This window comes from Dermacentor silvarum, chromosome 6, assembly GCF_013339745.2.
Source record: "Dermacentor silvarum isolate Dsil-2018 chromosome 6, BIME_Dsil_1.4, whole genome shotgun sequence".
In the NCBI taxonomy this organism is placed as follows: Eukaryota; Metazoa; Arthropoda; class Arachnida; order Ixodida; family Ixodidae; genus Dermacentor; species Dermacentor silvarum.
The window spans coordinates 178,143,862-178,168,008 of NC_051159.1; the positions used below are offsets into that span (position 1 = coordinate 178,143,862).

Sequence of the window (24,147 nt, forward strand, 5' to 3'; positions counted from 1 at the left end):
AAAAATCACAGCATATCCACGGGGTGAATGATGATGAGTGGAGTGAAGCTCCGGAAGGAATCATCGGTAAACCGTGAAACTCTTCCGTGAAATTCGCCCAGTGCATCATATAAAGAGTGTGAAACACCGTGTATATATTAAACATCAAACTTTTATTGTACTGTTGGTTTACGTGGTCCCTTCATTATAACCGCTTTGTGATCGGTGAAATGCAGGGAAAGTGGTTCTTGTATGGGTGTTAACGTAAAGTTGGCAAACACTACATCGATGCAAGTTCACCTGATGGTGGTTGGTCTAACGATATGCATCTGAGTCCATATCTGATTGCGATGTGTTGCATCAACCAGTCCTTACTTCTGTCTGCAACGTCGACGTTGAAATAGCCGACGAGTAGAAACGGTCTGTTCCTGTCGTACTTGCGCATTGCCTCGTCGATGAACGCCTTGACGTCCGCAGTGGAGAGATTGGGCGCAAGGTAGACGGTCATGATGATGACCCATCCAAATCAATGGCAGCGTATTCGCCGTTGTGGCTCTGTATCGTTGGTAGTAGTTTCAGATCTTGCGCCTTTTCTGTCTGCTTTACGTACACGGCGACCCCACCAGAAGGATGATCTGCATCATCGATGCAAACGACAGGAACGTGCCGCTTCGGCCTCCCATTCTCGAACGGCTGGATCTTCGCGGCGCTGCCGTGCCGTTTCGGCCTCCGGTTCTCGAACGGCTGGATCTTCGCGACACTGCCGTGCCGCTTCGGCCTCCCGTTCTAGCACTGCGGGGTTTTCCCGGCGTCGCCCAGCAGCCTGACGACACGCTTCGGCCTCTCGTTCTCGCACGGCCGGATTCTGTCTGCGAGCGCGCGCTGCCACCGCCTTGCGCGCTCGTCGCTCCGCCGCCTTGTCTTCCATCCGGCGACTCCGAGCGAAAGAGAAAGCGCGCCAAGAGCGAGCGCCTTTTCTTATTATTAGTGATATTATTTCCAAGGATGATGATGATGATGATGATTTATTGGCATCCCCTTTGAAACGGGGTGGCGACAAATAGTCACCTAGCCTGCTTGATTTAATCAGGTATACTACACATGTTCTTTATCTCGCATTTTTGTATACATTTTTCAAAAATTTTTCTTGTACCGCTGCCTATGATTTTAAGAGATCAGGTCGTATCCATCTTTTCCCTGCTTTTTTTCCACCAGTACTCTAATCGTCTCTTGCTGATCTCTACGGCTGATCTGTTTATGTTTCCTTCCACTTTAAACCCAAGCGCTTCTGGGAGTTGCACGTTACCTACGGTTCTCGCTGGGTGGATCCCGTCGCATTCCATTAGGATGTGCTGAGTGGTCTCTGGATCTTTACTGCAGCATACACATGTCTCATCTAGTTCCGAATATTTGTTCCGATATGTTTTCGTCCTTAGGCAACCGGCTCGAGCCTCAAATAGCAAGGCATTGCCCCTTGTGTTATCGTACAGACATATATACACACAACGCCATCTATTGAGCAATTCATAAACTAGAGGTAGCAGCCTGACGACACGCTTCGGCGTCTCTTTCACGTACGGACACACAACGCCATCTATTGAGCAATTCATAAACTAGAGGTGGCTACATACTACTACTGCTACAGAGGAGGGAACGACCCACACCCTAAGGAGCTTCGCCCCTAAAAACTGCCAGATTCGTCGTAGTCTTCCGCGTAATACAGCAACACCGAGCTTCCGAAGTTCGATTTACAGTGCCGCTCTAAAGCGTTTAAACGCGGCACCGTGTAGTCAAGAGAATTCATATTTCTGCGGATCTCGATTTCGTATTATTCAAGGTTATCGTAGTAGAAAGGGATTACGGTTCGTTTCACTATGTATGGTAGCAAGCGCGTGGTAGTTCGTTTTATAAATTGTCTTATTGCGCTACTGTTAGTACCTCTAAGCATGCATTTGAGTTCACTGTACGTGCACAGCGACGCACGCAGCCACAGTTGCGACGCACCCTATACTAACTCGCATGGAACTGCCAGCGGGTAACATTAAATCACAAGACCGCTTTCACCTTACCAGTTGTGAGAAGGGTTGAAGGAGAGAAGCAGAAAAATGTAGCTTACAATGGGGTCTAGACGTTAGTTTCAGTTCAGTTCATTTGATGAGTTCATGTCATCTTTTATTCCAGTTTCAGAGAGAAAAAAAAAAAAACAAAGGTGGCGAGAAAAAGGCAGTGTTAACTTGACTAGCCTCGTCACCCCGTGGTACTCATGCATTTTACCTTTTGAGTGGAAAATCATCGTTTTAGTTTTATTCTTTTATAGTAAGAGAATTCGCTGCGGCCCCTTAGTAGCACGTCTAATATATATATATATATATATATATATATATCTGCGAGTTGGCCTAGTTGGAACAGATTCATTTTTAAAAACTTTTTACGCGCAAACAAACAAGGACGAAGAAAAGGATCAACACAAGCGCTAGTCCTTCTGTTGCTCCTTTTCTTCGTCCTTGTTTGTTTGCGCGCAAAAAGTTTTTTTTTTTTTTTTATGAGAGTGTAATATATTGTTTACATTGTTAGCCATTTCGTTTAGGTCAGAGGAGGTTAACAGAATGGTACTGTCATCAGCGTAGATAATATATTTCTCCAGGTTAATATTCACAATGTCGTTCATATAAACATCAATGAGGATGCATTCTAAGATGCTGCCCTGGGTACGCCACAAAAGAAATTTTTATACGCTCAGAAATATCGTGGTTTATTACTACATATGGTTGTCTGAAACTGAAATACGATTTTATTAAGTTAAGAGCGTGACCTCGCATATGATGATGTTGGAGTTGCTCGCAAACTCCACTTTTCTCTCTTGTGGTGCAGTGGACTTGAAGCCTCTGCGGAAAACGAGCAGCCATATCGATGTTCACACTGTGCGCGTCCCCCTCAAAGATATCATCTGCTACCTCTCGCTCATGGAAGCCGGGCGGCCCGAGGACAAGCTGGAATGTGAGTGCGTGCGTCGTGGTTTCTCCACAAAGGTGTCACACGTACAGTGATACGTGCGCTAGTTTTCAAATGTCTTTATTCGCGAAAAAAGAAAGCGATGCGCAAAAAGCTACGCTCACTTGCGCAAGCGTTATATCGAGCATGTAACACAACAAGCATAAGCTATATGAATGAAGCTATATATAAAAAGCTATATAAATGAAGGCTGGAGTTCGGTTTGGTACAAAGACTTTGATGAGACGCTGATATGTGGTCTGATAATCATCGCCCACTTTCCACCCAACCTGTTGAGGAGAGAGCTTACTCTCGCAAGAAGTTGCGAGACAATCCGCCATTCTGGACTGTTGCGGGCAGTCATAAAACACACGTGCTGCTGCTGTAGCAAGAGAAACTCATTGCAGTTCTGAGGGCGTCGGTACACCACCCAGGTTGCTTTCGTCGGAAAGGACCGGAGAGCCCACTTCGCTTGTTCTACCGAATGCAGACCGATACTTTTCTTTCGGTTGTACACCGCACTAAATTGATGCACCCATCCCTCCGCTGTTGCTCAAGACTAACACAGAAAAGGTGTTCCGATTGTTCTGAATGATAGCAGGACAAAAAGACAGACATCTTGTTTGAGTTGCTTGCTGATACTATTCCTGCGTGCATTCTTTCTTTTCAGTCATGTTCAGATTATACGACACAGATGGAAACGGTTACCTTGACAACAATGTAAGTACTCTGCGACAAAACAGGTTATCCTATTGTCCTTGCTGTGTCTGTTAATGCTTTATCTTGAACCACAAGCATTGTTTCATTAGAAAAGCGTTAGAAACTGTGTGTTGACAAGATCCTGCCTAGATTTATTACTACGGACCGAGCGGTCGCATAGCTTATTTACACGCTACTGAACATGCAGTCTGTTCCCACATCGTTTTTTCTCAACCCAACTTTTATATTCGTGCTCATTCTTAAAGGCAAGGCGGTAACAAGTTGAAGTCAGGAATATTCTCCGCTGCTAATTACCTTGAAACTTGGTGAAACCGTTTGTGTACTTCATCAGAAAGCTTCATATCCTCCAGAAGCGTGAAACAGCTCCTGCCTCACGGGTGCCCTTTGATCATGCCGCGCTCGTCGTCTTCCTCGAATGCAGGCGCTTATTTTGGCGTCCTCTGACATCCACTTCAAGTGGGCTGCTCCGTCTTCGGAAAATCAAGACCTCTTCGTCTGAATAGATCACACTGAATGACCGCAGACAACGACTGTCAAAACGCTGGCAGCAAGCGCAGCGGGCGAAGGTTCGCGCAGTCTATCGTTTCAACGGAAACTGAGCGGCGAATTCACAGCGCATACAAAGATCAGAGCCGTGTGAAGATAAGAGACGGTGCGGGCGACCGGCACCGCCGGGCAAAGTGCAGAGGAGTTGTGCAGAGAAGTTGGCAGAGGAGAAGCTGCCCCCCCCCCCTCCTTCCTGCGCTGCCTTCCCGCTTTCTTGCTTTCGCTTGGGAGATTGAGTTCCCCTTGCGCCCGGTTGCAAGATAAGCATTTGGTGAAGCAGCACAGCGTCTCTCCGCCTCCCTTCCTCCCTCCCATACCCCCACGGCCTTTCGCGCGACGGTCGCGTTTGCTTTCCGCCGTGCGTTCTGTCTCCGTGATAGCGCGCGTCCCCCGCGTGCTTTTACTCGCGCATACGGTGCGCGGCTGACGATTTTATCGCCCTTGGACTTTATACGGAACCTCACGGCGACGGCGACGCCGACGGAAGAAATCCGGTTGAAGTGTCCATATAATTGCTATCGCAATAAAAGTCTATGAATTCAGCCCCTGATGCGCTTTTTCTCTGCTGCCGAAATGACAGCTTTGTTTCTTTTATTTATTGAGTTTGCAGTTACATTTGCAGTGATGTTTCTATTCTATTTAGCTTATGCCTTTTTTGTGAGCTGGTTTTATTTTGCCCTGACTATTTTTTGCAAACGGGAGAAAGGAATCACTCAATGTCAGTTCCTTGCTCTCGTTTTCTCTGGCCTTCTGAACAACGGCAACAGTGCGTTTGAGTAAATCTATACGAAAGCTAAAACAAGAAAGCCTTTTGTCAGCAGTAAAGTGACAGATCACACGTGGGTAGGATGCGATTCGTTTAGAGTCCATGCCGCGCTGATTGGAATTCGACGCAAAGACGCAGCGACAGTGCCAATCGCTGAGAAGTTTTGCTTGCTTACAGTCTATGCAATACGGCGTAACAGTGACAGAAAGAGACGGACTGATTAGCTTAAAGCTCGGCGCCGCCGACCTAATTAGATGCATGATAATAAGTTTTCTTTGCATCGACGTTTTGGTTCTATAGATTAGAAAATTGAGTGAAGCGGCGTTGTTATAGAGAGCCAAACGAGCGCACAAGCAGAACGCTTGCACTGCATGGTATGCCACTGACATGCAACTTTAATTTACTGTCGTTTGTTTCCCTGCTTTCTTTGCGAGCTATTGTACTAAAACATTGAAGCAAATAAGGTTTAGAGTACGTCGGCTTTAAAGCGGCGGTGCGCAAAAAGTAACTAGCGAACTGAGTTTGTGTTATTGTTTCCTGCTTTCCAGGAGACAGAGTGCATAGTGAATCAAATGATGAGCGTCGCCGAGTACCTCGGTTGGGACGTGTCAGAGCTGAAGCCGGTAAGTGCAATCATGTGAACATCGTTTTTCGTGAGTCCACGCAGTCGGCTGTTGTGTGCAGTGCGCTGTCCTGTTTTCTTGTCTGTGCCAATGTTTCGCGTCTATGTTTCTTCACACTGAAGTCTAACCATCATTCCCAGTATTTATCTCCTTGTGCAACGCGCCCGCTTGATTCGCACCAGCGGCTAGGGGCATTCTCTCGACCCAAAACCATGCGGGCCTGGTGCATGCAAATTAACTTTGTTGCAAGCGGTGGGAACTCAGCTCAGGCGCATCAAGATGCTTACGGATCTAACGGTTTCGCATAATTGACGACTGATAGCATTTGCATTTCCAAAAAAAAATGGCAAGAAATCCATCATAGCTGTCGTTGTAATATGAGCTGTTTTATAAATGAAGAGAAAATCGCATACTTTACACCGACAGCACAAATCGTAGTTATTCGTATCTAAATTTGCGTTGTGTGAATACGTAGTTTATTCAATCGGAAGACCCCCACAAATAACAAAGGCAATATAACATGGCTTCATCCATGTCCTTCAGTTTTGCGTGACGGCTGTTTTTGTGGACGTACCCTCCTTCAAAACGTCTACGCTGCGTACCTTTATTAATGACTGAAACAGTATCTTGAACATATATTTCAAAAGCGAAGAGAAGTCGCGATTATCAATACGGAAATTGGTACTGCGTACTCCGCAAACAAGGTTGTTAAAAACCTGAATTTGAGGACACAAATGCCCCTGCAGTGCTGCATGTTTGATTCGGAAGCACGAATAGTTTGTGAAGGTCTGCAGACTAACGGGAGGGAAACTCGTTGAGCCATCGATTCGCTCCTGCGCGAATCCAACCCAGCGGAGGCTAGTCGGCCACTCGGTTTGCTACCCAGCGCTAACGGAGGAAATCGAGAGGGCGAAATGAGAGAGAGAAGGAAGAGAAAGAGCACTAGATGCGCGCACATATGGAAGTCTACACACAGTCTATCAACGGTCGCAGAGCACTGCTAAAATGCCTGAAAGTCATTAGACCTGCATGACCGCCTAGATCAGCGCAGAGTTCTTTCTCTTCTGCGCACGAGGTCATCCAGGTAGACGTCCTGTTGGCTACGCGCTGCACTGGCGAAACAAGAGGCGTCGCACCAAGTGAGTGCGCCGTCGAATGGTTCCGCTCATTGTGCACTCATTCTGACGCGGCTGATAGTTAGTGGCACGAGAAATGCGGGAAACGTAAGAAAACTTCGACATGTGACACGCGCGGAGAATTTCACGGTATCCTTCTACAAATGTTTAGCGCGCTTGGCATACCTGATATGCACTCCGATAAAGGGAACGGGTAAGGGAAAGTACATTTTGAAATGCCATTTGTGGATGCATCCGATATGATTCACTTGCACATGCTCCACCTACGCTCAGCGGGCGCATTGCAGATTAAAGTCCCCATAGCGCACGCGCAGAATGCTCACGAACTCCTTGGCGTGTGTGCCAGGGTGGGTGGGTGTGTATGGGTGCGAATATTGGCGACCTACGTCTATTTCTAAGGATTCGCAATCTTCAACGCAGATCCTTCAAGAGATGATGGTGGAGATCGACTACGACGCCGACGGAACTGTGTCGCTAGAAGAATGGAAGCGTGGTGGCATGACCACCATCCCGCTGCTTGTGTTGCTCGGGCTGGACGCTGTAAGTGATCTCTTTCTCGACATTTACTCTCACGCTGAGGTACAACTACCAGCGCACAACATGTATCAGTTGATTTGTCATCTAGGAAGACACCCTCATTAACACGAACATGTAACCACAGAGCGTACATGCTGTCTACTTTTGCTTTACTGTGTGCAAATATAGCGTAAATATTGATTTACATTTGATTGAAAGTCTCTTCCGAGGCTATAGCTTATAGTCCTTCTCCATATTGCGTTGCAATTTGCGAGTCAGGTTTCAAGTGGCTTCTCAGCAAGTGCACAGAGTAACAAAACATTGCTCGATATATTGTGCAAAACGTTTTTCCGGCCCTGAAGCTAGGCGACATTTTATGCATGACCGGACTGCATGCGACAGCTACTGTTTCTGGGAGCTTAGGGGGATTAGAAGTGGTGCCTGGCGCATTCTACTTGTCTCTCCCGTTTAACTACACGTGTTGACGAAGCTTTCAGACCTTGGAAGAGCTGCATCTCCACAGTCCACAAACGCCGTCTTGAGAAAGGCCATTTTGCCGTATTACAGCCTCCTTACCAACGTGTAGGCAGCAGCTGTATCGCAATTCGAGTGCAGCATAATTTGTACCACACTTGGACAATGTTCCACTCCTGCCATCAGCTTTCGCACGGTGAATGGGCAACACGCAACCACGCGAGTAATTTTTGAGCATGCATAAAGCTGTGATTCACTGTGCATGACTAGTGAAAATAACCACAAGTGTTTTTTTGTTTTTTTATTTGAGGTGGGGCGGGTGAGGGTTTGCAGCGTTTGGATAATATTGCATTGTCCACTTCAAAGTAGGACGTTAGGTCACATCGCAGAAGGTTGTACCAGTTTACAGCTGCTACATGGCGAAACTAACGTGTAACGCGACGAAAGAAAACGGAGTGCAGGGCACGCGTATATATTCACAACCAACGGGCATGTATATAATACGTCCGACATGACAAGGAAGGGCACAAATAAATATCTAAGAATAGCCACGTTTGCTTTTGTCCTTGTTCACTGCTTTCCAGACTTGTTCATATACTTGTTTTCGTGATAAATTTCAGTTGCGAGTGTAGCGTTCCTCTTGTGTGTACTTCTTGCGTTGCGTTCTTCCTCCTTGTAAATTTCGTCCTAAATGTGTAGCAAACAGCGGACTGCCAGTTCCTTTGCTCATAGTAACCATCTTGTCTCTTCTTCCCTCTCCACAGAACGTCAAAGATGACGGCAACCACGTTTGGCGCCTTAAGCACTTCAACCGGCCTGCCTACTGCAATCTCTGCCTGAACATGCTTGTCGGGCTCGGAAAGAAAGGACTCTGCTGCGTCTGTGAGTTACGGCGTGTCTCCCGATTGATAACCGTTATTATGGCATTGTTACCTGAAGCATTATCTGTTTTATATATTTGCCCCACGTGCGGTCTTCGTGTTCAAGCTGGTGTCTTTACGAAGACATAGGAGTGTTATTCTGCACATACACAAATTCTACCGCGTTGTAGAATTCTGTAATGGCAGCATTTTGACCCATTCAGAGAGGCCGTAGCACCCCTCTAGGCTAATCAGAGTAGGCAAGATGGCGGAATTCTACAATATGGCAGAATCCAACAGTCTCTAGAATAGCACTCCAGAAGTTTCTTTACGTGCTAGTGCGCTTTGACGTCTGCAATCGCGACTGCACGCGCTATGCTTCAAGATGCGATCGCAGTGTTTTGTCCTCTTTTTTCCTTTCAGTCTGCAGGTATACTGTCCATGAACGTTGCGTGCAGAGGGCGCCTGCATCGTGCATTAACACTTACGTCAAGTCCAAGAAGAGCTCGCAGGTACATGCCTATTGTGTCACTATTCTCTAGATTTATTGCACTGGTTCTGAGTGCCAAGTGTGGACACCATCGCTTTCACACGTAGATAGCCGTTATCATCATCGCCCTTGATCTTCGTCATAACGTTCAGGCGTTCGCGTGTTCTTCAAGTAAAGCATTATGTTGGTCTCGGTTTCTCGAGTGGTTGAGGTATGGGCATAAATGTGACTTGAACGTAGTTCCAAGAGGATCCAAGACCCGGAGGACGTCGGAATCGAGGAGCACCTCCTCCTCTTCAAAAAGACGGATGCGTACCGAATGCTTAATTTGGAAGACGCGTGAGCGACCGAACGTGACTACAAAGATCAGAGGCGATGAGGATGTCTATGTAAGTGTGAAACCGACGATTTCCACACAATTGGCGCTCACTTTTTCAAAATAAAATTGTCTGTCGAGAGAGCGCTAGTTGAGGATGCTCTCAAATGTTGTGTCGGCGTCTCTGCACAATCACCAAGAACAAGTGCCCTGAACATCGCCACAATTTTTTAAGGTTGACGGCTCTTCGTGAGAAGTCATGTCATGAGTGAGTTTGGTTTCGCCATACAGATAGATATGAAATGCACCAATACTCTTCAGACGTTCGCTGAATTGGGGTGAAAACACTTTCGATGCACTGAAAAGTCATGTTCTAGTAAAATACTAGCCGGAGAATTTGTATTTAGGTCATGTACAATGCTACAGACCGTAGAAAAACATTGCAATATATCAAGGAATTTAAGTACGCATAACTGGAATATAGCTCCTTCTCTCTTTTTTTTTTTCTTTTTTGAACTCCAGCTTAAAAGATTGCGTAACGAGAGTTTTATGCGTTTTACGTGCGAAGTATGTATATTTTACACTCTGTCAGGTTTTCTCGTCATAAATAGTTCATTTAATCATGAACGTAGCAACGTATCAGTGTTTGATCACTTCCGCAACCGGAAACACAAGCTAAATTAACTGCAAGGTTAGTACCATATCCGCCTCTCCTTCAGATTTCCATATTGTCCCGTTGTAGTAACGGTAGCGGGTTTCATTCCCTACTGCGGTGGCTGGGTTCCGGTGGGAGCTTTATGCCGAAACGCTCGTGTACCAAGCTTTGTGAATGCCTTGAACATCAGGCGGTCAAAATTAATGTGGAGCCCTCCACGGAGGTTTTCCTCGCATAGCCCCTGTGTTGGTTTGGGGCGTGAAACCCCCATAACCCAGAAGAACACGCATTCTTTGTTGTAATACTTCTCGCAAAGCGATCACTCCACGCCCGTCAGTTCAACACCCTGAACTCTGTTGACTCCCGTTGAAAGCCGCGGACGTATACGTTAATCTTCCGCCGTGACTCCTTACAACAAAAACAGATTCCTGCTCTTTGCTCAAGAAGGTCGTAACAGGGCAGAAGGCGAACCCTAAAAAGAAAAGCCTGGAATTTATGTTAATTAGAGGGTATAACGGTGGCACGTGCGAGCTCTTCGGAAATCCATTAGCATTTCATCATCGTTACGGCATGCAGCCGGCGAGGGCACTTTCCTCTCGTGCACTTGCTGCGGCTGTACGCCGTGCTCCAATGTCGGTGTTTCTTTTTCGGTTCCCGACGGTGGCTTCTCGTGCGCCCCTCGCTCTGTTCTCTTTTTGTTTCCTGCGTCTGGTCCCCTTTCCTCGCGTTGATAATTTCGCGATGACTAGCTCGTTCCCGTACAGCGTGGTGCCAGTGAATTATCGCAGTAATTACGAGTTCTGAGATTGGCTCTCGTTGCTCCTATTTTGTGTGCGTTCTTTCAGTGGTGTCTTTGTTTTATTGATGGCCACCGTCGCACGAAGGGACAGGCATGACGGCCTGTTAGGGTACTCGGGTACCCAAAACTCTCTCGATCTAGGTCATGATTGAAGAACCCGACGCCTTAAAATAATTCAGAAGCACGACTTCACCATAGGCAAGCTGCAGCTATATTTGTTACGACCGGATAACGGGACCTTGTGCAACGAGCACTATCTCGTGGCTGCCGCAGTTGAGTAGAAAGCACACTTTCTCAAAAGAAACCAGCTGCGGTTGCCACACACCGTTTTGTGTGTTGATCGGCTCTTTAAATTTTAAGTGTACGTCGTCGTTTAGCGCACGGGTGTTCTTTTCACACCACACCCCCGAGAACGCTCACGGAGCTTGTAAGAAATATCGTTCATGTTACATTAAAAGCCATGATCAGAGTTGGGCTCACTTTGCAATGAACTTGAACTTGCTGTCTATTGTTAATTAAGTGCAACAATATGCCAAATTAGTCTGCTAAAGCTAATTAGGTATCAGAAAAATTATAGCAAAATATCTAACGTTCTGTAGCAAGCAAAAGTCAAGGAAAGAAGGGACCAGAAATGGTCCACACTTCCTACTAAAAGTTTGTCTGGCTAATATAGAAACTAAACAAAGAAAAACAATAACAGTTGTAGACACATCAAGAGCAAGTGCATAAGGAACGCACGACTTTCTAACAATATAAGTTGCTTCTACTTTCTTTTTTTTTAATAGAAGTGACACCAATTTACATTAGAAAGTCGGCACACGACGTGGTTTAAAAAGGGGAAAAAAGGCATCACTTATATGATGTGTTGAACTATTCATAGAAATATGATGACTTCGTTTTGAAAGCTTGCTGCTTGTGAATTCTATCTATGCACGTTCAGACTATTTCCACAAGCGAACTCAAATTCCTGTGACAGGCTGTGCATTTGGCCAAGTTAAGCAACGAAGTATATTTTTGGATGTAACTAGTAGTGGCTCACTTGATTTGCCCCTTTTATGTACAGATTGTGTTTTCGCTCATTGGATAAATATCTGTGAAATATTCTTGACAGAATCTCATTTTTCTGTACGCAATTCCTTAATGCTGAGTAATTAAAGATAACTGTGGCACCGATTTAGTACGAGTTTACGCTTACGAGTGTAACGCGTATAGTGTCTTTCGTGAGCATTGCTCCTGTTCTTAAAAATCAAAGGCTTGTGGCGCTAGTGCTTGGCCTCCACGGGCGTCATACCGTAGCGGTGCACCAGTCACTCAAGAACAAGAACTTGGCCCGAATTCACAAAACCTTCTTACGCTAGGATTCTTCTTAAAAGAAAATTCCACGCAATCCTGATGCTGGGCATATTATTACCGAAGGTGACCGACCGAAAAGGAGCACTTACGAACGAGCAGCTTTGTGAATTCGGACCCTGGTGTGCTACTAGCCATCATACTTTCTGACGTGTGAATTGCTTAGCATAAAAGCGCGGCTTGTTATACATGCGGTGTTTTCCGCAGACGTCACTAGCGACGTTTGCAGAACGCACGGCGTCTGCAGAACTCACGAAATTCGAGGCATGAATTTGTGGACATGACATCAAAGACTGTTCGTCAAGCCTGACTTTTCTACAAAAGCGGCCGCTATGAGAAAACAAAAAGAACACCTTATTGTATGAATATGACAGCGTTTTCTAAATATATGTGTGAACGCGTATCCTGTAACACTTTCCGTGGCAACAATGGATGACGGCACATCGACAATTATCCAACGTCGGTCTTCTCGATTCTCAAAGATGTGCTCGACTGATCGCCTAAGAAGGATACCTGGCGCCTATGTCAACTGTTAATGCCTGTCGACGCAACGCTCCCTGTAGGCGTCGCATGTTAAACGCTGATGATTATTGCTGGTGCTAGTAAATGGGGATAATGCTTTGAGAAAATGAAATATCAAAGAGGCTGTACGTGTAGCAGTCCAAATTTTATTGTGGAGATGATCCTCGTGGTTCTCTGAAATACCGAGTCAAATATCGAGCGTGTCGGAAGTAATCTGTTTTTGAAGGGTGCCATTGATGACAATAGAAGGCGAGTTCAACGTTGTTGATTGCCCAGGGAGGGCACGCTGTGGTGACACTCAAGAAGTCAAGAAGGCGCTGGAGCTTCTTCTTCGACCTGCGCTTATATGAAGTTGAGCGGGTAGTGTCAACACGCGGCATCTTTTATATGTTCTTGCTTCTTGCTCGGAGTACAATCTTTTAAAGTTCGCGCACCTTGCGTTTATTCGTTTTTGCTTTTTCAGGCTCTAGTTCATCACTGGACGGAAGGTAACTGCACGGGAAAATGCAGCAAGTGCAAAAAGGCTATCAAAAGCTACAATGGCATCACCGGACTACATTGCCGCTGGTGCCAAATGACGGTTAGCTTTGTTTACCAAATTTGTCCTTTCTTTTTGTTGTTAGTTGTCCGTTCATTTATTTGTTGTTGTTGTTGTTGTTGTTGTTGTTGTTGTTTTTTTTGTTTGTTTGTTTGTTTGTTTGTTTGTTTGTTTGTTTGTTTGTTTGTTTGTTTGTTTGTTTGTCTCCCTACAAATGGCGCTATCAGTCCGCTGAGAAATCTAGCCCCTCAATGCTATGCCGTTCAAATGGAAACTAATATCCGCACATCGTGCGTCCAGAGCGAACGGTCATGTACGTTATGCGAGTAAAGCAAGCAATGACAGAGAGAGAGCGAGAGAGAGAGAGAGAGAAACAAAAATAAAGCCCTTGCTTACCAGTCACGCCAGGAATTCCATTTATCTAGTGCATGCCCTGACATGTCGGTCGGTGGCACCGTTCAAGCGCGACCGCACGCCTTCTCCGATAATCGACTCAATTAACAATGGCGCATCGCACTCTCCCGCTCCTCGTCGACAACCTGCGCTGAGGAACTTGTGCTGCAGGCACCGACGCTTGACTGCGAGCCGCAGATGTAGGTTCGCAGAGCTCCCAGGCTCGCCTTTTGCCGAAGCGCCGATCACACCGACTCCGGGGATAAGGTTACGGCCACCCACGCGAGCGATGACGTTAATACGCAGCCCCATGATAAATGGCGGAAGGGGCCGCCCCTCCGGCTGCGTTCTGTTCTTTGCAAGGTCTTGCTGCTCGCTCGTCTAAGCACATTGTTTGCCGTTTACTGAGAGCCTCGGTAGTGAATGTGATACTACAGCGTTGTCTTCAGGCTCGCGCTCGATTTTTGCGCTGCGGAAATCGGTGTTCACGCGATTCTGTTACCGGCTTCGACTGTGATGAGCGCTAATGCCTCATGCGAAGAAATCACTCAAGAACCATTGGATTTGCTCCCCGGTGTCTGTGCTGCTTTAACCCCTTGACGACCTACCAGTTTAACGCACGATCCGACGCGCGCGAACATACGCACGCACAGCCACACGTTCAGACGTACTCGAGGCGGAAAGGGGACGAAGGGTGCGCATCGCGAGGGATGGTAAGTGCGTACGTCAAGTCACTGTGTGCGCATTGTACACAATGGCAGACCTTTACTGTTCATTTTCAGCCAGCAGCACTAGAGGTTCACTGAGCATATTTGTCAAATTTTGTTATACTATATCCGATAACGTCGATTCGGCGTGGTGCATACACTATAGAAGTCGCGGGTCTGTGTTGCTTGGCTTCAATTGCTGAAAGCGACTACATATGAATGAAAACAGGTGCGCTTTATATGGCAACGCTGAGTATGTATTAATAATTATCTTGTGCTGCAGGCACCGACCATTGTTTGCTTCAGATCACGTCGTTTGTTTATTTTTTTATTTTTTCTCCTTGATTTATTTGATATGGATGCCTTAAGCTCCCCATGCAAGTCACCCTTCCCATGCGCCAAGCAATTACCGTAACTACATTATTACGTGGGGGGAGTGGCGCGGGTGGGTCTTGGTGTTTAAAGTGCCGCTGCTGAGCTATCAAACCAGCATTTTTTATGCATGTTAGCGTAGTCGCTGCAGCCACGTAGGAATGAAAAAGGAATCAGAGACAAGAGAGAAAGCCCGGGAGGAAAGGGGGGGAGGGGGTAGCTCTTGTTTGGTATTTACAAACTCTTTTGGCCATTGATGTACAAAGTACAGATGCAAGCGGGCCTGCAATAGTTTGCTAAATATATGTATAGGTGTGAACTGTGAGGTCCAAGGGCGCATTTCACAACGCCTTTTCTCCATGAGTGCTGTTTACCATTGGCTGGCTGCCGTTGATAATTCTACATCTGACGTAACGATTGGCTAGCGTCTGTTCTCACGAAAATGTTTAGCATAAGGGCGTTTTTTGTGAATGCGGGCCCAAAGGTCTGGCCGCTAGCCGATTCACTCCCCATAGCCAAGCTGCCTGAAGGCGTAGCGAGTACGTTCGGGGAGATAAAGAGAAATGTATACCAGTAAAAGCAGAGAGGCCGGCATGAGTCATCTAGCCTGCTAGTCTGCTCAGAAGGAAGAGACGAAAAGTATGCATGAGCATTCACGAGGAAGGCAGCGAGTATAGACGTCCGTATATACACATCCTTGTCTATAAATCCCGCTCACAGCCGTGAATCTATGATTGTGTTCACATTTAGTTGTGATATTCAGCAACAGCAGTTGACGGTCGGCTTCGCTACGAAATTCAACAAGTAGCGATTGAAGTGATTTTGCTGTAATCCACCGCTTCAGTCTGTCCATATACTTCGGCTCCTGACTTTGCGAAACACAGCTTAGACGATATTTTCGTATTCAGATAAAAAATACGTGGCCGCGCTGTCGTAAGATAACTAAGTCGCTTATATGTCACACTAGCGCGTTGATGTTATGGACAAGAAGAAACGAAATTCACAAAACCTGTGTCCCAGGAGCGTACGCATTTTTGGTGTTTCAGAAAACTGAATATATTTCACCAGAAGCATTCCCACTGTCAACGACGTAGCGAAGAAAAAAAAACGTTTTATTAAGGAGATTCTCATTTTTTTTTTTATTTATTTCACTCTGAGATCCTCATTGACGCTTATAAAAGTGAGAAGCTGCCATGAGTTCATAGGCAGCACAAGTGCTCTTACATTTTGAACGTGTGCGCATTGAAAACGCAAATACGAGTCGACTCGTACAGAGAGCTGCGGAGATGAACAATCATCCAGAGAAATGTCAGAGTGCAGACAGCTGTTCTTTCGCTCTTCGCTTTCATTCAAGAAATACTGAAGCATCTTGAACGTCATTTCCGTCTTTATAAAACTAGCTATTCCGTAAGCGCGTTTAACTGCACCAGGTAGACGCATTTGTAACTTATGTATCACCCTTGTTCATTGAAGCTAAAACGCAAAGGTGCCAAGCTGGGTGGTGCTTGTCATTATTGGTAGGATGCACTGCAAATTGTTTTTTACCATAATTAATCAGCTAGCCTTGGCCAGACGATGCCGCGATATACTAAATTTTGATGGCATGTCGCCAAACAAAGACAACTGTCTTTGCTTATTTACGTGTTCTTTCTCTCTCATACTAAGCTCTACGTTCGTTGTGACGCTTGGCTTGTATGATCTTTATTGCGAATTTATTTATTTATTATTTAATCATTTAGTTACTCTCAGGGCCGTTTAGAATTTAGGGAGAGGGTAAAATACATATTTCCTTAAAAAAAGTACATTGCAGAAATGAGTTGTAATTGCGGACTTAAAATCATTTTGGTTCATAATGGAGACGATGGTGGTGATAAGGTGTTTCCAGTCTTCGCTAGTCTTTGGGTTAAACGAGTCAGAGTACTTGTTAGTTCGGACCGATGGAATACAAACTTTCATATGGTGATCGACGAGCGTAGATACACAGTTAGCAGCGTTATAAACACTATGTCTTAGGCTTTCAAGCAGAACTTTTTGTTGGGATGTCTTAGGTTCTCGATAAAAAAAGAAAGTAATATCCGCTTTCACGTATCTTCCAATTTAAAACCCTGTGTTCAAAACTAATCCAAAGCCATCCTGCGCGGCGCGGCCCATAGCCGATTGCGCAGCTTTGAGACATTAAACCCCACCAATTACACCATCATCATCAACATCAATATGCAGACTGCAATAAGAAGACCTACAGCAATTTCCAATTATTTACATATAGGCAAAAAAATACATTTCGGTCTGGTGTTCACAAATGGGCCTAGGCGTGAAGCTTTCTCTCTCCCTCTCTCTCTCTCTCTCTCTCTTGTACTCCACCGATTGCAGCTCAGCGCCATGCCTCTCTACAGAAAAAGACAGTACGGTACAATAAAAGTTCTCCGTACACGCCGCCGGCTTACCCGCACTGCTTTACTCCCTCTGTCTTTTCAGAAGGCCTGCGAGCTACTTCCTGTTAGAAATAACCACCACCATTTATCAGTCATCCCGACAACGAGAAGTTGCTTCGCAAGCACACTGCAGGGCACTTTTCGTGCAATTTTTGTTCAGGACTCGCCGTGGCCAGGTGTCATTGTAGCGAATCATTGTAGCGTCGAACGGGGCTAATACGTACATCGTTTCCTTTCTGTAGAAGCGCTAGAACTTCGCGTATCAGTGCGAGTAGTTTCTGTGGTCATTTTTCCTTGCTCGGCAAGACACTGTAAAAAGCACCTATAGAAGCGCTTACAAAATACTTACAACAGTCACCTGATTCCAGTGTCGTCATGAATAACTATTATTGAGTAGTTTTCATGAAATCTGTGAAATCATTTTCATGAAATCGCTTTAGTGCAGCGAAAAGCCACGTGAACTCATCAGAACTGTATTGCATAACCAAGAGGACTTCTCTCCGCACTCGTGGCGTCCTGTGACGTGGGATTATTTTAACTAGCTAACACTAGAGCCTTTTAATAACCGATAGCATGACAATTCGGTGTGATATTTTACGTAAATTGAACCACGTCTGTTTTGTTTTTCACCAGGCACTGGGCAAGGATACGAGCAGGCACTCTTTGCATCCGCGCAATGCACAGAGTGTGCACAGCGCACAAAGAATCGAACACATCAGCGAGTAAAATGCTCGCGCAGCAAAAGCTAGCTTCAGTAATGTGGCATTCTGACCCACGTAGTAGTGCCAGGGAGCGCATTTCTCTTCTGCACGGTGCAACAATAAGTCACATACGACCCTTTTATATACATATTCATGTTTTAGGCGAATGCAAAGCCCTCGGTCCAGTTACTATATGACCGCATGAGATTATTTGCTTTCATTATAGACTAGTAACACCTAAATTTATTTATCTTCCTATACGTTATATTGGAACTAGCCAAACTCGCGAAGGGCATCAAAATAAGCGCTAACGCGCTTTAAAAGAGCTTAGCTTCGGAAGCATTGCAATACCAGAGTGACCGGCCCCTGTGCACCCGTGTACGATAAACGGAATTATTGCTCCATATATTCGTTATTCTCGGTGCACATTTGCCGCTTTACATTCGTGTTGCAGCTTCACAACCATTGCGCTCCGCAAGTGAAGCCCGACTGCGGCCTTGGACCACACCGAGACCACATCCTGCCGCCAACATCTATATGCCCTGCTGTCTTGGTAAGCACGACGTTGAGCAACTTGGTTACAGCACGAGCTGTTCTGTAATGAGAATCTACGGTCTCTCTCGGAAACCCCATGGGCGAGTTCTAGTAATGGATGAGCGTCGCCGCTGGTGCATTGTCGTACAGAAATGGTATTTCAGGATATATGTGTCAATGTGTTATTTCCAAATACTCTACACTAGTCCTTTCTGAGGAAACTCGCCGCGCCAAAGCACACAATGAAATGTCACAACAGGTTTCACGTATTGAATCATTCCAAGAAATGCCAAGGGACACTGCTGGGATTGCAGATGCTGTTCATAGCGCTCGTGTAGTGTTATTTTGAAACTGCCGTTCTGAAAGGCGCCACTGAGTGCGTTGAAATGTCGAAAAGCAGAGGTTCATTCTGTAGCGCTATGTAGACGTGCACTACGTGCGAACGTTTATAAGAGTGTCTGATGCTTGTTGAGAGGCAAAAGTAAATGTTTCACTCAGTCTTTCGTCTTGCGGCTTTCGTGATGGCAGCAAGCTGAAAGCGCTTTCGGCTTCCAGGAGAGGCAACGAAGTGTCGGCAGCGGCCAGAAGAAACAGCTGTCTAGGTCAGATTCCAACAAGGTTTCCGACAGCGGCCAAGGAAATGTGAGTAGATGACATTTGCACTCTGCTGGCTGAACTGTACTGCATTTTTGTCATGGAGGGCGGAATGGGAACATCGCTGTTCTGGTCACCCAGGTTTCTGCCATGTCATTCCAAGTCACACCCGTCTCTGGAACCCATCCCCTTCTAGTGCTCATCAACCCCAAGAGTGGAGGTCGACAGGGTATGAGGTCAGTGTAGTGAAGCTTTCTCTTCGGTCTGCCCATACTGGTATCTATCGTTTAGTGGAGCATCTAATGCTTTTCTTATAGAGCTGATTTCATAAAGTAAAATTTTTTTTATAATTCCACCTATTTTGAACATGGACCGTGCTAATTTATTATATATAGAGAAGCAAATGTAGAACTGCAATACTAATAAAATGCTCGCAAGAAGACGCAAATACGCGACGTTGACACGCCGTGAAATAAAAACTAGGCAAAATTATGAGGGTATTATACAATGGTCCAACCATGCAGCAGAGATAAATCGTTAATGAATCACACAGTGCGCTGACTTTGGAAGTTCGTGGTTTTTTCTTGTGGTGAAAGGTCAAACCAGTACACTTGAAATACATGGTACAAGGAAAATTGACATGTTCAATAGTGACACTGTGATAATGTTAAACTATTTAGAGAGCTTAAATGCTGCAAAATGTTCAGTTGCTAGCAGACTGTAGTACTAAAAAAAGGACAATACTAATATATATTGTGACAGAGCGATGAAGAAGACGTTCGGAGATGACTTGAAAAACACGATGCTCAGGAATTCGCGAGCTATGATCTTGTCAGCCGCTGCCATTCTTGTAAATACAGTGTAATTATATTCCTTGCTTCTTTTCCCCGTAACATTTTTGGTGGAGCTTGCGGGCTCAAGCGCAAGACGGATTTACGCAGCGGGCGCTCCTTGGCTGCATCTACCATGCCAGCTCAAGGCGAGGATGCTTCGGGCTCGTCGGCCCCCACGCCAACCGTCATTCTGGCACAACCGCGCGACCCCGGCACCTTTTCCGGCACTGACAACACGGATGTTGAAGATTGGCTTCAACTTTATGAGCGGGTGAGCACGAGCAACCACTGGAACCAGACCGCCATGCTAGCTAATTTGATATTCTATCTCGCGGGAACGGCACGAGTCTGGTTTCAGACCCACGAGGAGGAACTTACCACCTGGGACATTTGTAAACAGAAGCTCACGGATTTGTTTGGCAAGCCTGTTGGACGTCAGCGCTCCGCTCAAAAAGACCTCGCTTCGCGTGTCCAGACGTGCACTGAGTCCTACCTGACATACATCCAGGACGTGCTCGCTCTGTGCCGGAAACTGGATCCGAGGATGCCCGAAGCTGATAAAGTCGCACATGTCATTAAGGGAATAGCCGATGATGCCTTTAACCTTCTCGTGTTTAAGGATTCTTCTACTGTACAAGCCATCATTACCGAATGCCGGCGATTTGAAGAAGCCAAGAGCCGTCGCACTGCCCACCCATTTCCCCGCCTCCCCAACACGGCTGCTACGTCCACCTTCGAAGACCTCCGCAGTCTGCCTACGCCAAATCGCTCTGATGACATCGTCCACATCATCCGGCGTGAAATCGAAGCTGCATCTCCTATGCCAACCCCAACCCTTGGCTCCGACAATTGCCAGGCCACCGTTTCCCTTATCCAGACCGTCGTACGCCAGGAATTGGCCAACGTTCGCTTGACCAACGTCTGCTCCATTAATCGGCCTGACTACGCTTCGTCCACCTCTGCCATGCGCCCTCGAAACATGAATGCCCCTCCGCGGTATCGCAACCCGGCGGAATGGCGCACTCCAGACGACAGGCCAATATGCTTCACTTGTGGCCGTATCAGTCATATTTCATGTCACTGCCGCTCTTCGTGGAATTCGACCCCTTGGCCATATCTCCCATCCGATCGTCCGCCTCATGCTGCTTCTCGCTTCCCACCGCACACGCAACCAGTAACTCCTGGCGACACTTCTCGGCCCACCCGCCCTAGCCGCTCTCCTTCGCCACATCGCTGCTTCTCCCGCTCGCCCCCATCGCGTCGGTCACCGTCCCCCAGCTCCTTCCGGCGCACGCTTTCGGAAAACTAACGGGTGCAGCACCTAGAGGTGATGCTGCTATACCGACCCGACGCCAAAATCCTCTTCTGACCCTGCCCACACATCGGAACCTCATCAAAGTGAACGTGGATGGTGTACCTGTTACGGCTCTGATTGACACTGGCGCGCACGTATCTGTGATGAGTGCTCAGCTTCGCCATCGTCTCAAGAAAGTCCTCACTCCTGCCCCGTCGCCTGTGCTCCGAGTCTCCGACGGGGGAATGCCGGCCGTTATTGGCATGTGTCCAGCTCGTGTGAGTGTCGCCGATCATCATACTTCTGTTTTATTTACAAGGACAAGAACGTGTTATTGCTTACGCCAGCCGCCTTCTTTCCCCTGCTAAGCGCAAATATTCTATCACTGAGCGCGAGTGTCTGGCTCTCGTTTGGGCAGTGGGAAAATTCCGCCCCTATTTGTACGGCCGGCAATTCACAATCACTGACCACCATGCTTTGTGCTGGCTTTCTTCCCTGAAAGATCCTTCTGGGCGCCTTGGCCGCTGGGCTCTGCGCCTTCAAGAATACAACTACTCAGTTGTATACAAGACCGGCCGGTTACACCAAGATGCGGACTGCTTGTGGCGCCATCCTGTCGACCCACCTGACGTTTCTATGGCCGACATTCCTGTCACCGTTCTCTCTGAGTGCTTCTGACAATATCGGAGCGGAAAAACGGCGGCACGACTTCTTAAAAGACCTTATTCACCGGCTGACTTCAACGACGCCCGATCCTTCCCTTCGAATGTTTGAACTCCACGATGACATATTGTACCGCTGTAACATGCGCCCTGACGGCCCTGACCGACTCTTAGTTGTCCCTTCGCATCTGCGCCGGACTGTTCTCGCCCAGCTTCATGATGTGCCGACTGCCGGTCATCTTGGCATGTCGCGGACTTACGACCGCGTTCGTCGGCGCTTTTTTTTTTTTTTGGCCTGGTCTTTACCGTGACGTCTGCCGCTACATCGCTGCGTGTGACCTTTCTCAACGACGCAAAAAACCGACCACACTCCCTGCTGGCCGCCTTCATCCACTTGACGTGCCATCAGAACCATTGTTTCGTGTAGGCGTTGATCTTTTAGGCCCCTTTCCTACGTCTGTTTCGGGAAATAAGTGGGTTGCTGTAGCAACAGATTACGCCACCCGATACGCAATCACACGGGCTCTTCCGACAAGCTGTGCAACCGATGTCGCCGATTTCCTACTAGAAAACGTCATCCTTCACCACGGTGCCACTCGACAGCTCCTCACCGACCGAGGCCGCTACTTTCTTTCTAAAGTTGTTAATGACATTCTACACTCGTGCGCGACTAAATACAATCATGCTACTGCTTACCATCCACAAACGAATGGTCTAACCGAGCGTCTCAACCGGACCCTTACTGACATGATGTCCATGTATGTCTCCGCTGACCATCGCGACTGGGACATTGCATTACCATTCGTTACCTTTGCCTATAATTCTTCTCGCCACGATACCGCAGGCTTCTCTCCATTCTTCCTCTTGTTTGGCCGCGACCCTACGCTACCTTTCGACACCCTTCTGCCTGATAGCCTGCATTTCACATCAGAGTACGCCCGGGACGCCATACTCCAGGCACAAGAGGCACGCCATATTGCCCGACGTCGACTTGTGGACTCGCAGGAAAATCAGCGGCGCTTATATGACACCCACCATCGTGACGCCCACTACACGCCGGGCTCCCTGGTTCTCCTTTGGTCTCCATCGCGACGCGTTGGCCTCTCGGAGAAGTTGCTTTCACGCTATTCTGGCCCTTACCGCGTCTTGCGTCAAGTAACCGACGTCACCTACGAAATCGCCCCTCTTGACCCCACCGTGGCTCAGCCTCGTTCCGATGTAGTCCACGTGGCGCGTCTTAAGCCGTATCATTCGACCGCCTCCTAACCAGCACCGGGTCGGTGCTTCAGCCGCCGGGGGTGATGTGACAGAGCGATGAAGAAGACGTTTGAGATGACTTGAAGAAGACGAGGCTCCGGACTTCGCGAGCTATGATCTTCTCAGCCGCTGCCATTCTTGTAAATACAGTGTAAATATATTCCTTGCTTCTTTTCCCCGTAACATTTTTGATATAGCTACAACAGGTAATAAAAAAACCTGTTGAGTTTGATGTTCGATTAAGTTCTATAAAAACTATGTGTTTTATGCTTTTCGGCATTAGGTTAACGACGCAAAACTGTTAAAAGCGTGGAAGTTTGCTGCTGGTGAGAATGGAATCAAATTGCGTTCTACCTGCAGTAATATTCTGTTAGCTGTAGTTATAGCCGAACGTGTACAATTCATACCGTCTACGTATGACTTCATTCATGCTTAAGCGAACTGGTCATTCGCAGAGTAGTGTCGTATTTTTGACAATTCATGTTGCGAAAAATTGCAGAAACCGCTGTGTGACATATTTTGTTGCCACATGGTCAAAGTGTCACGTCCCTTCCAGAACTTTGTAGCCATGATGTGCATTTCTATTTGCAGAATATTAAGAAAATTTCAGTACTTGCTGAATCCTCGACAAGTGTACAATGTTGCCAAAGGGGGACCAATTCAAGGGTGCGTATGCCACTCTCAACTTCCTGAAATAATGTTTTATGCATGATCTTGCGATGAATTCTGTGTAATAATACTTCAGTCGTGCGCTTAAGAATAAATTTTGTGAGGTTTGAATTATAATTATTAGGATAACTAGAACGATAGCATATTGGTGGCTACTTACGTAACAATCATATATTCTCATCCGTGAATGTTCTGGGCTTGTCACTAACTTAGCGAAATTTGTACGAAGCACAAGTGTTTAGTACCTCCACCAATGTGTCGCAAGAAGCGCTGAATATGTGCTGAAGAAACTGTGCGTTTAAGGCATTGATACATCTGTTGTGCACTTTAATTGGTATTTTTATTGCTGCGCGTTTTTAATGCCCTTTGGCATTGACCACACCATCTAAGATAAGATACCCTTTCTTTGCGCTCTTTG

The 24,147-nt window shown here is 46.6% G+C and overlaps 1 protein-coding gene across 6 annotated transcripts in view; it reads left to right on the forward strand.

The window, feature by feature from the left end:
* LOC119456458 (diacylglycerol kinase beta-like) overlaps positions 1-24,147 on the forward strand; it is a 468,550-nt gene that overhangs the window by 424,183 nt on the left and 20,220 nt on the right. For 5 of the 6 annotated variants that reach the window (XM_049669879.1, XM_049669881.1, XM_049669880.1 and 2 more), the window contains 11 exons: positions 2,851-2,976; positions 3,641-3,690; positions 5,551-5,625; positions 7,182-7,301; positions 8,516-8,633; positions 9,035-9,123; positions 13,207-13,323; positions 18,341-18,439; positions 18,949-19,062; positions 19,156-19,250; positions 23,652-23,726. In XM_049669879.1, coding sequence (XP_049525836.1) covers positions 2,851-2,976; positions 3,641-3,690; positions 5,551-5,625; positions 7,182-7,301; positions 8,516-8,633; positions 9,035-9,123; positions 13,207-13,323; positions 18,341-18,439; positions 18,949-19,062; positions 19,156-19,250; positions 23,652-23,726 — 1,078 coding nt within the window. The remainder of the gene's footprint in view (positions 1-2,850; positions 2,977-3,640; positions 3,691-5,550; positions 5,626-7,181; positions 7,302-8,515; positions 8,634-9,034; positions 9,124-13,206; positions 13,324-18,340; positions 18,440-18,948; positions 19,063-19,155; positions 19,251-23,651; positions 23,727-24,147) is intronic. The other variant, XM_037718259.2, reaches the window with a different exon arrangement.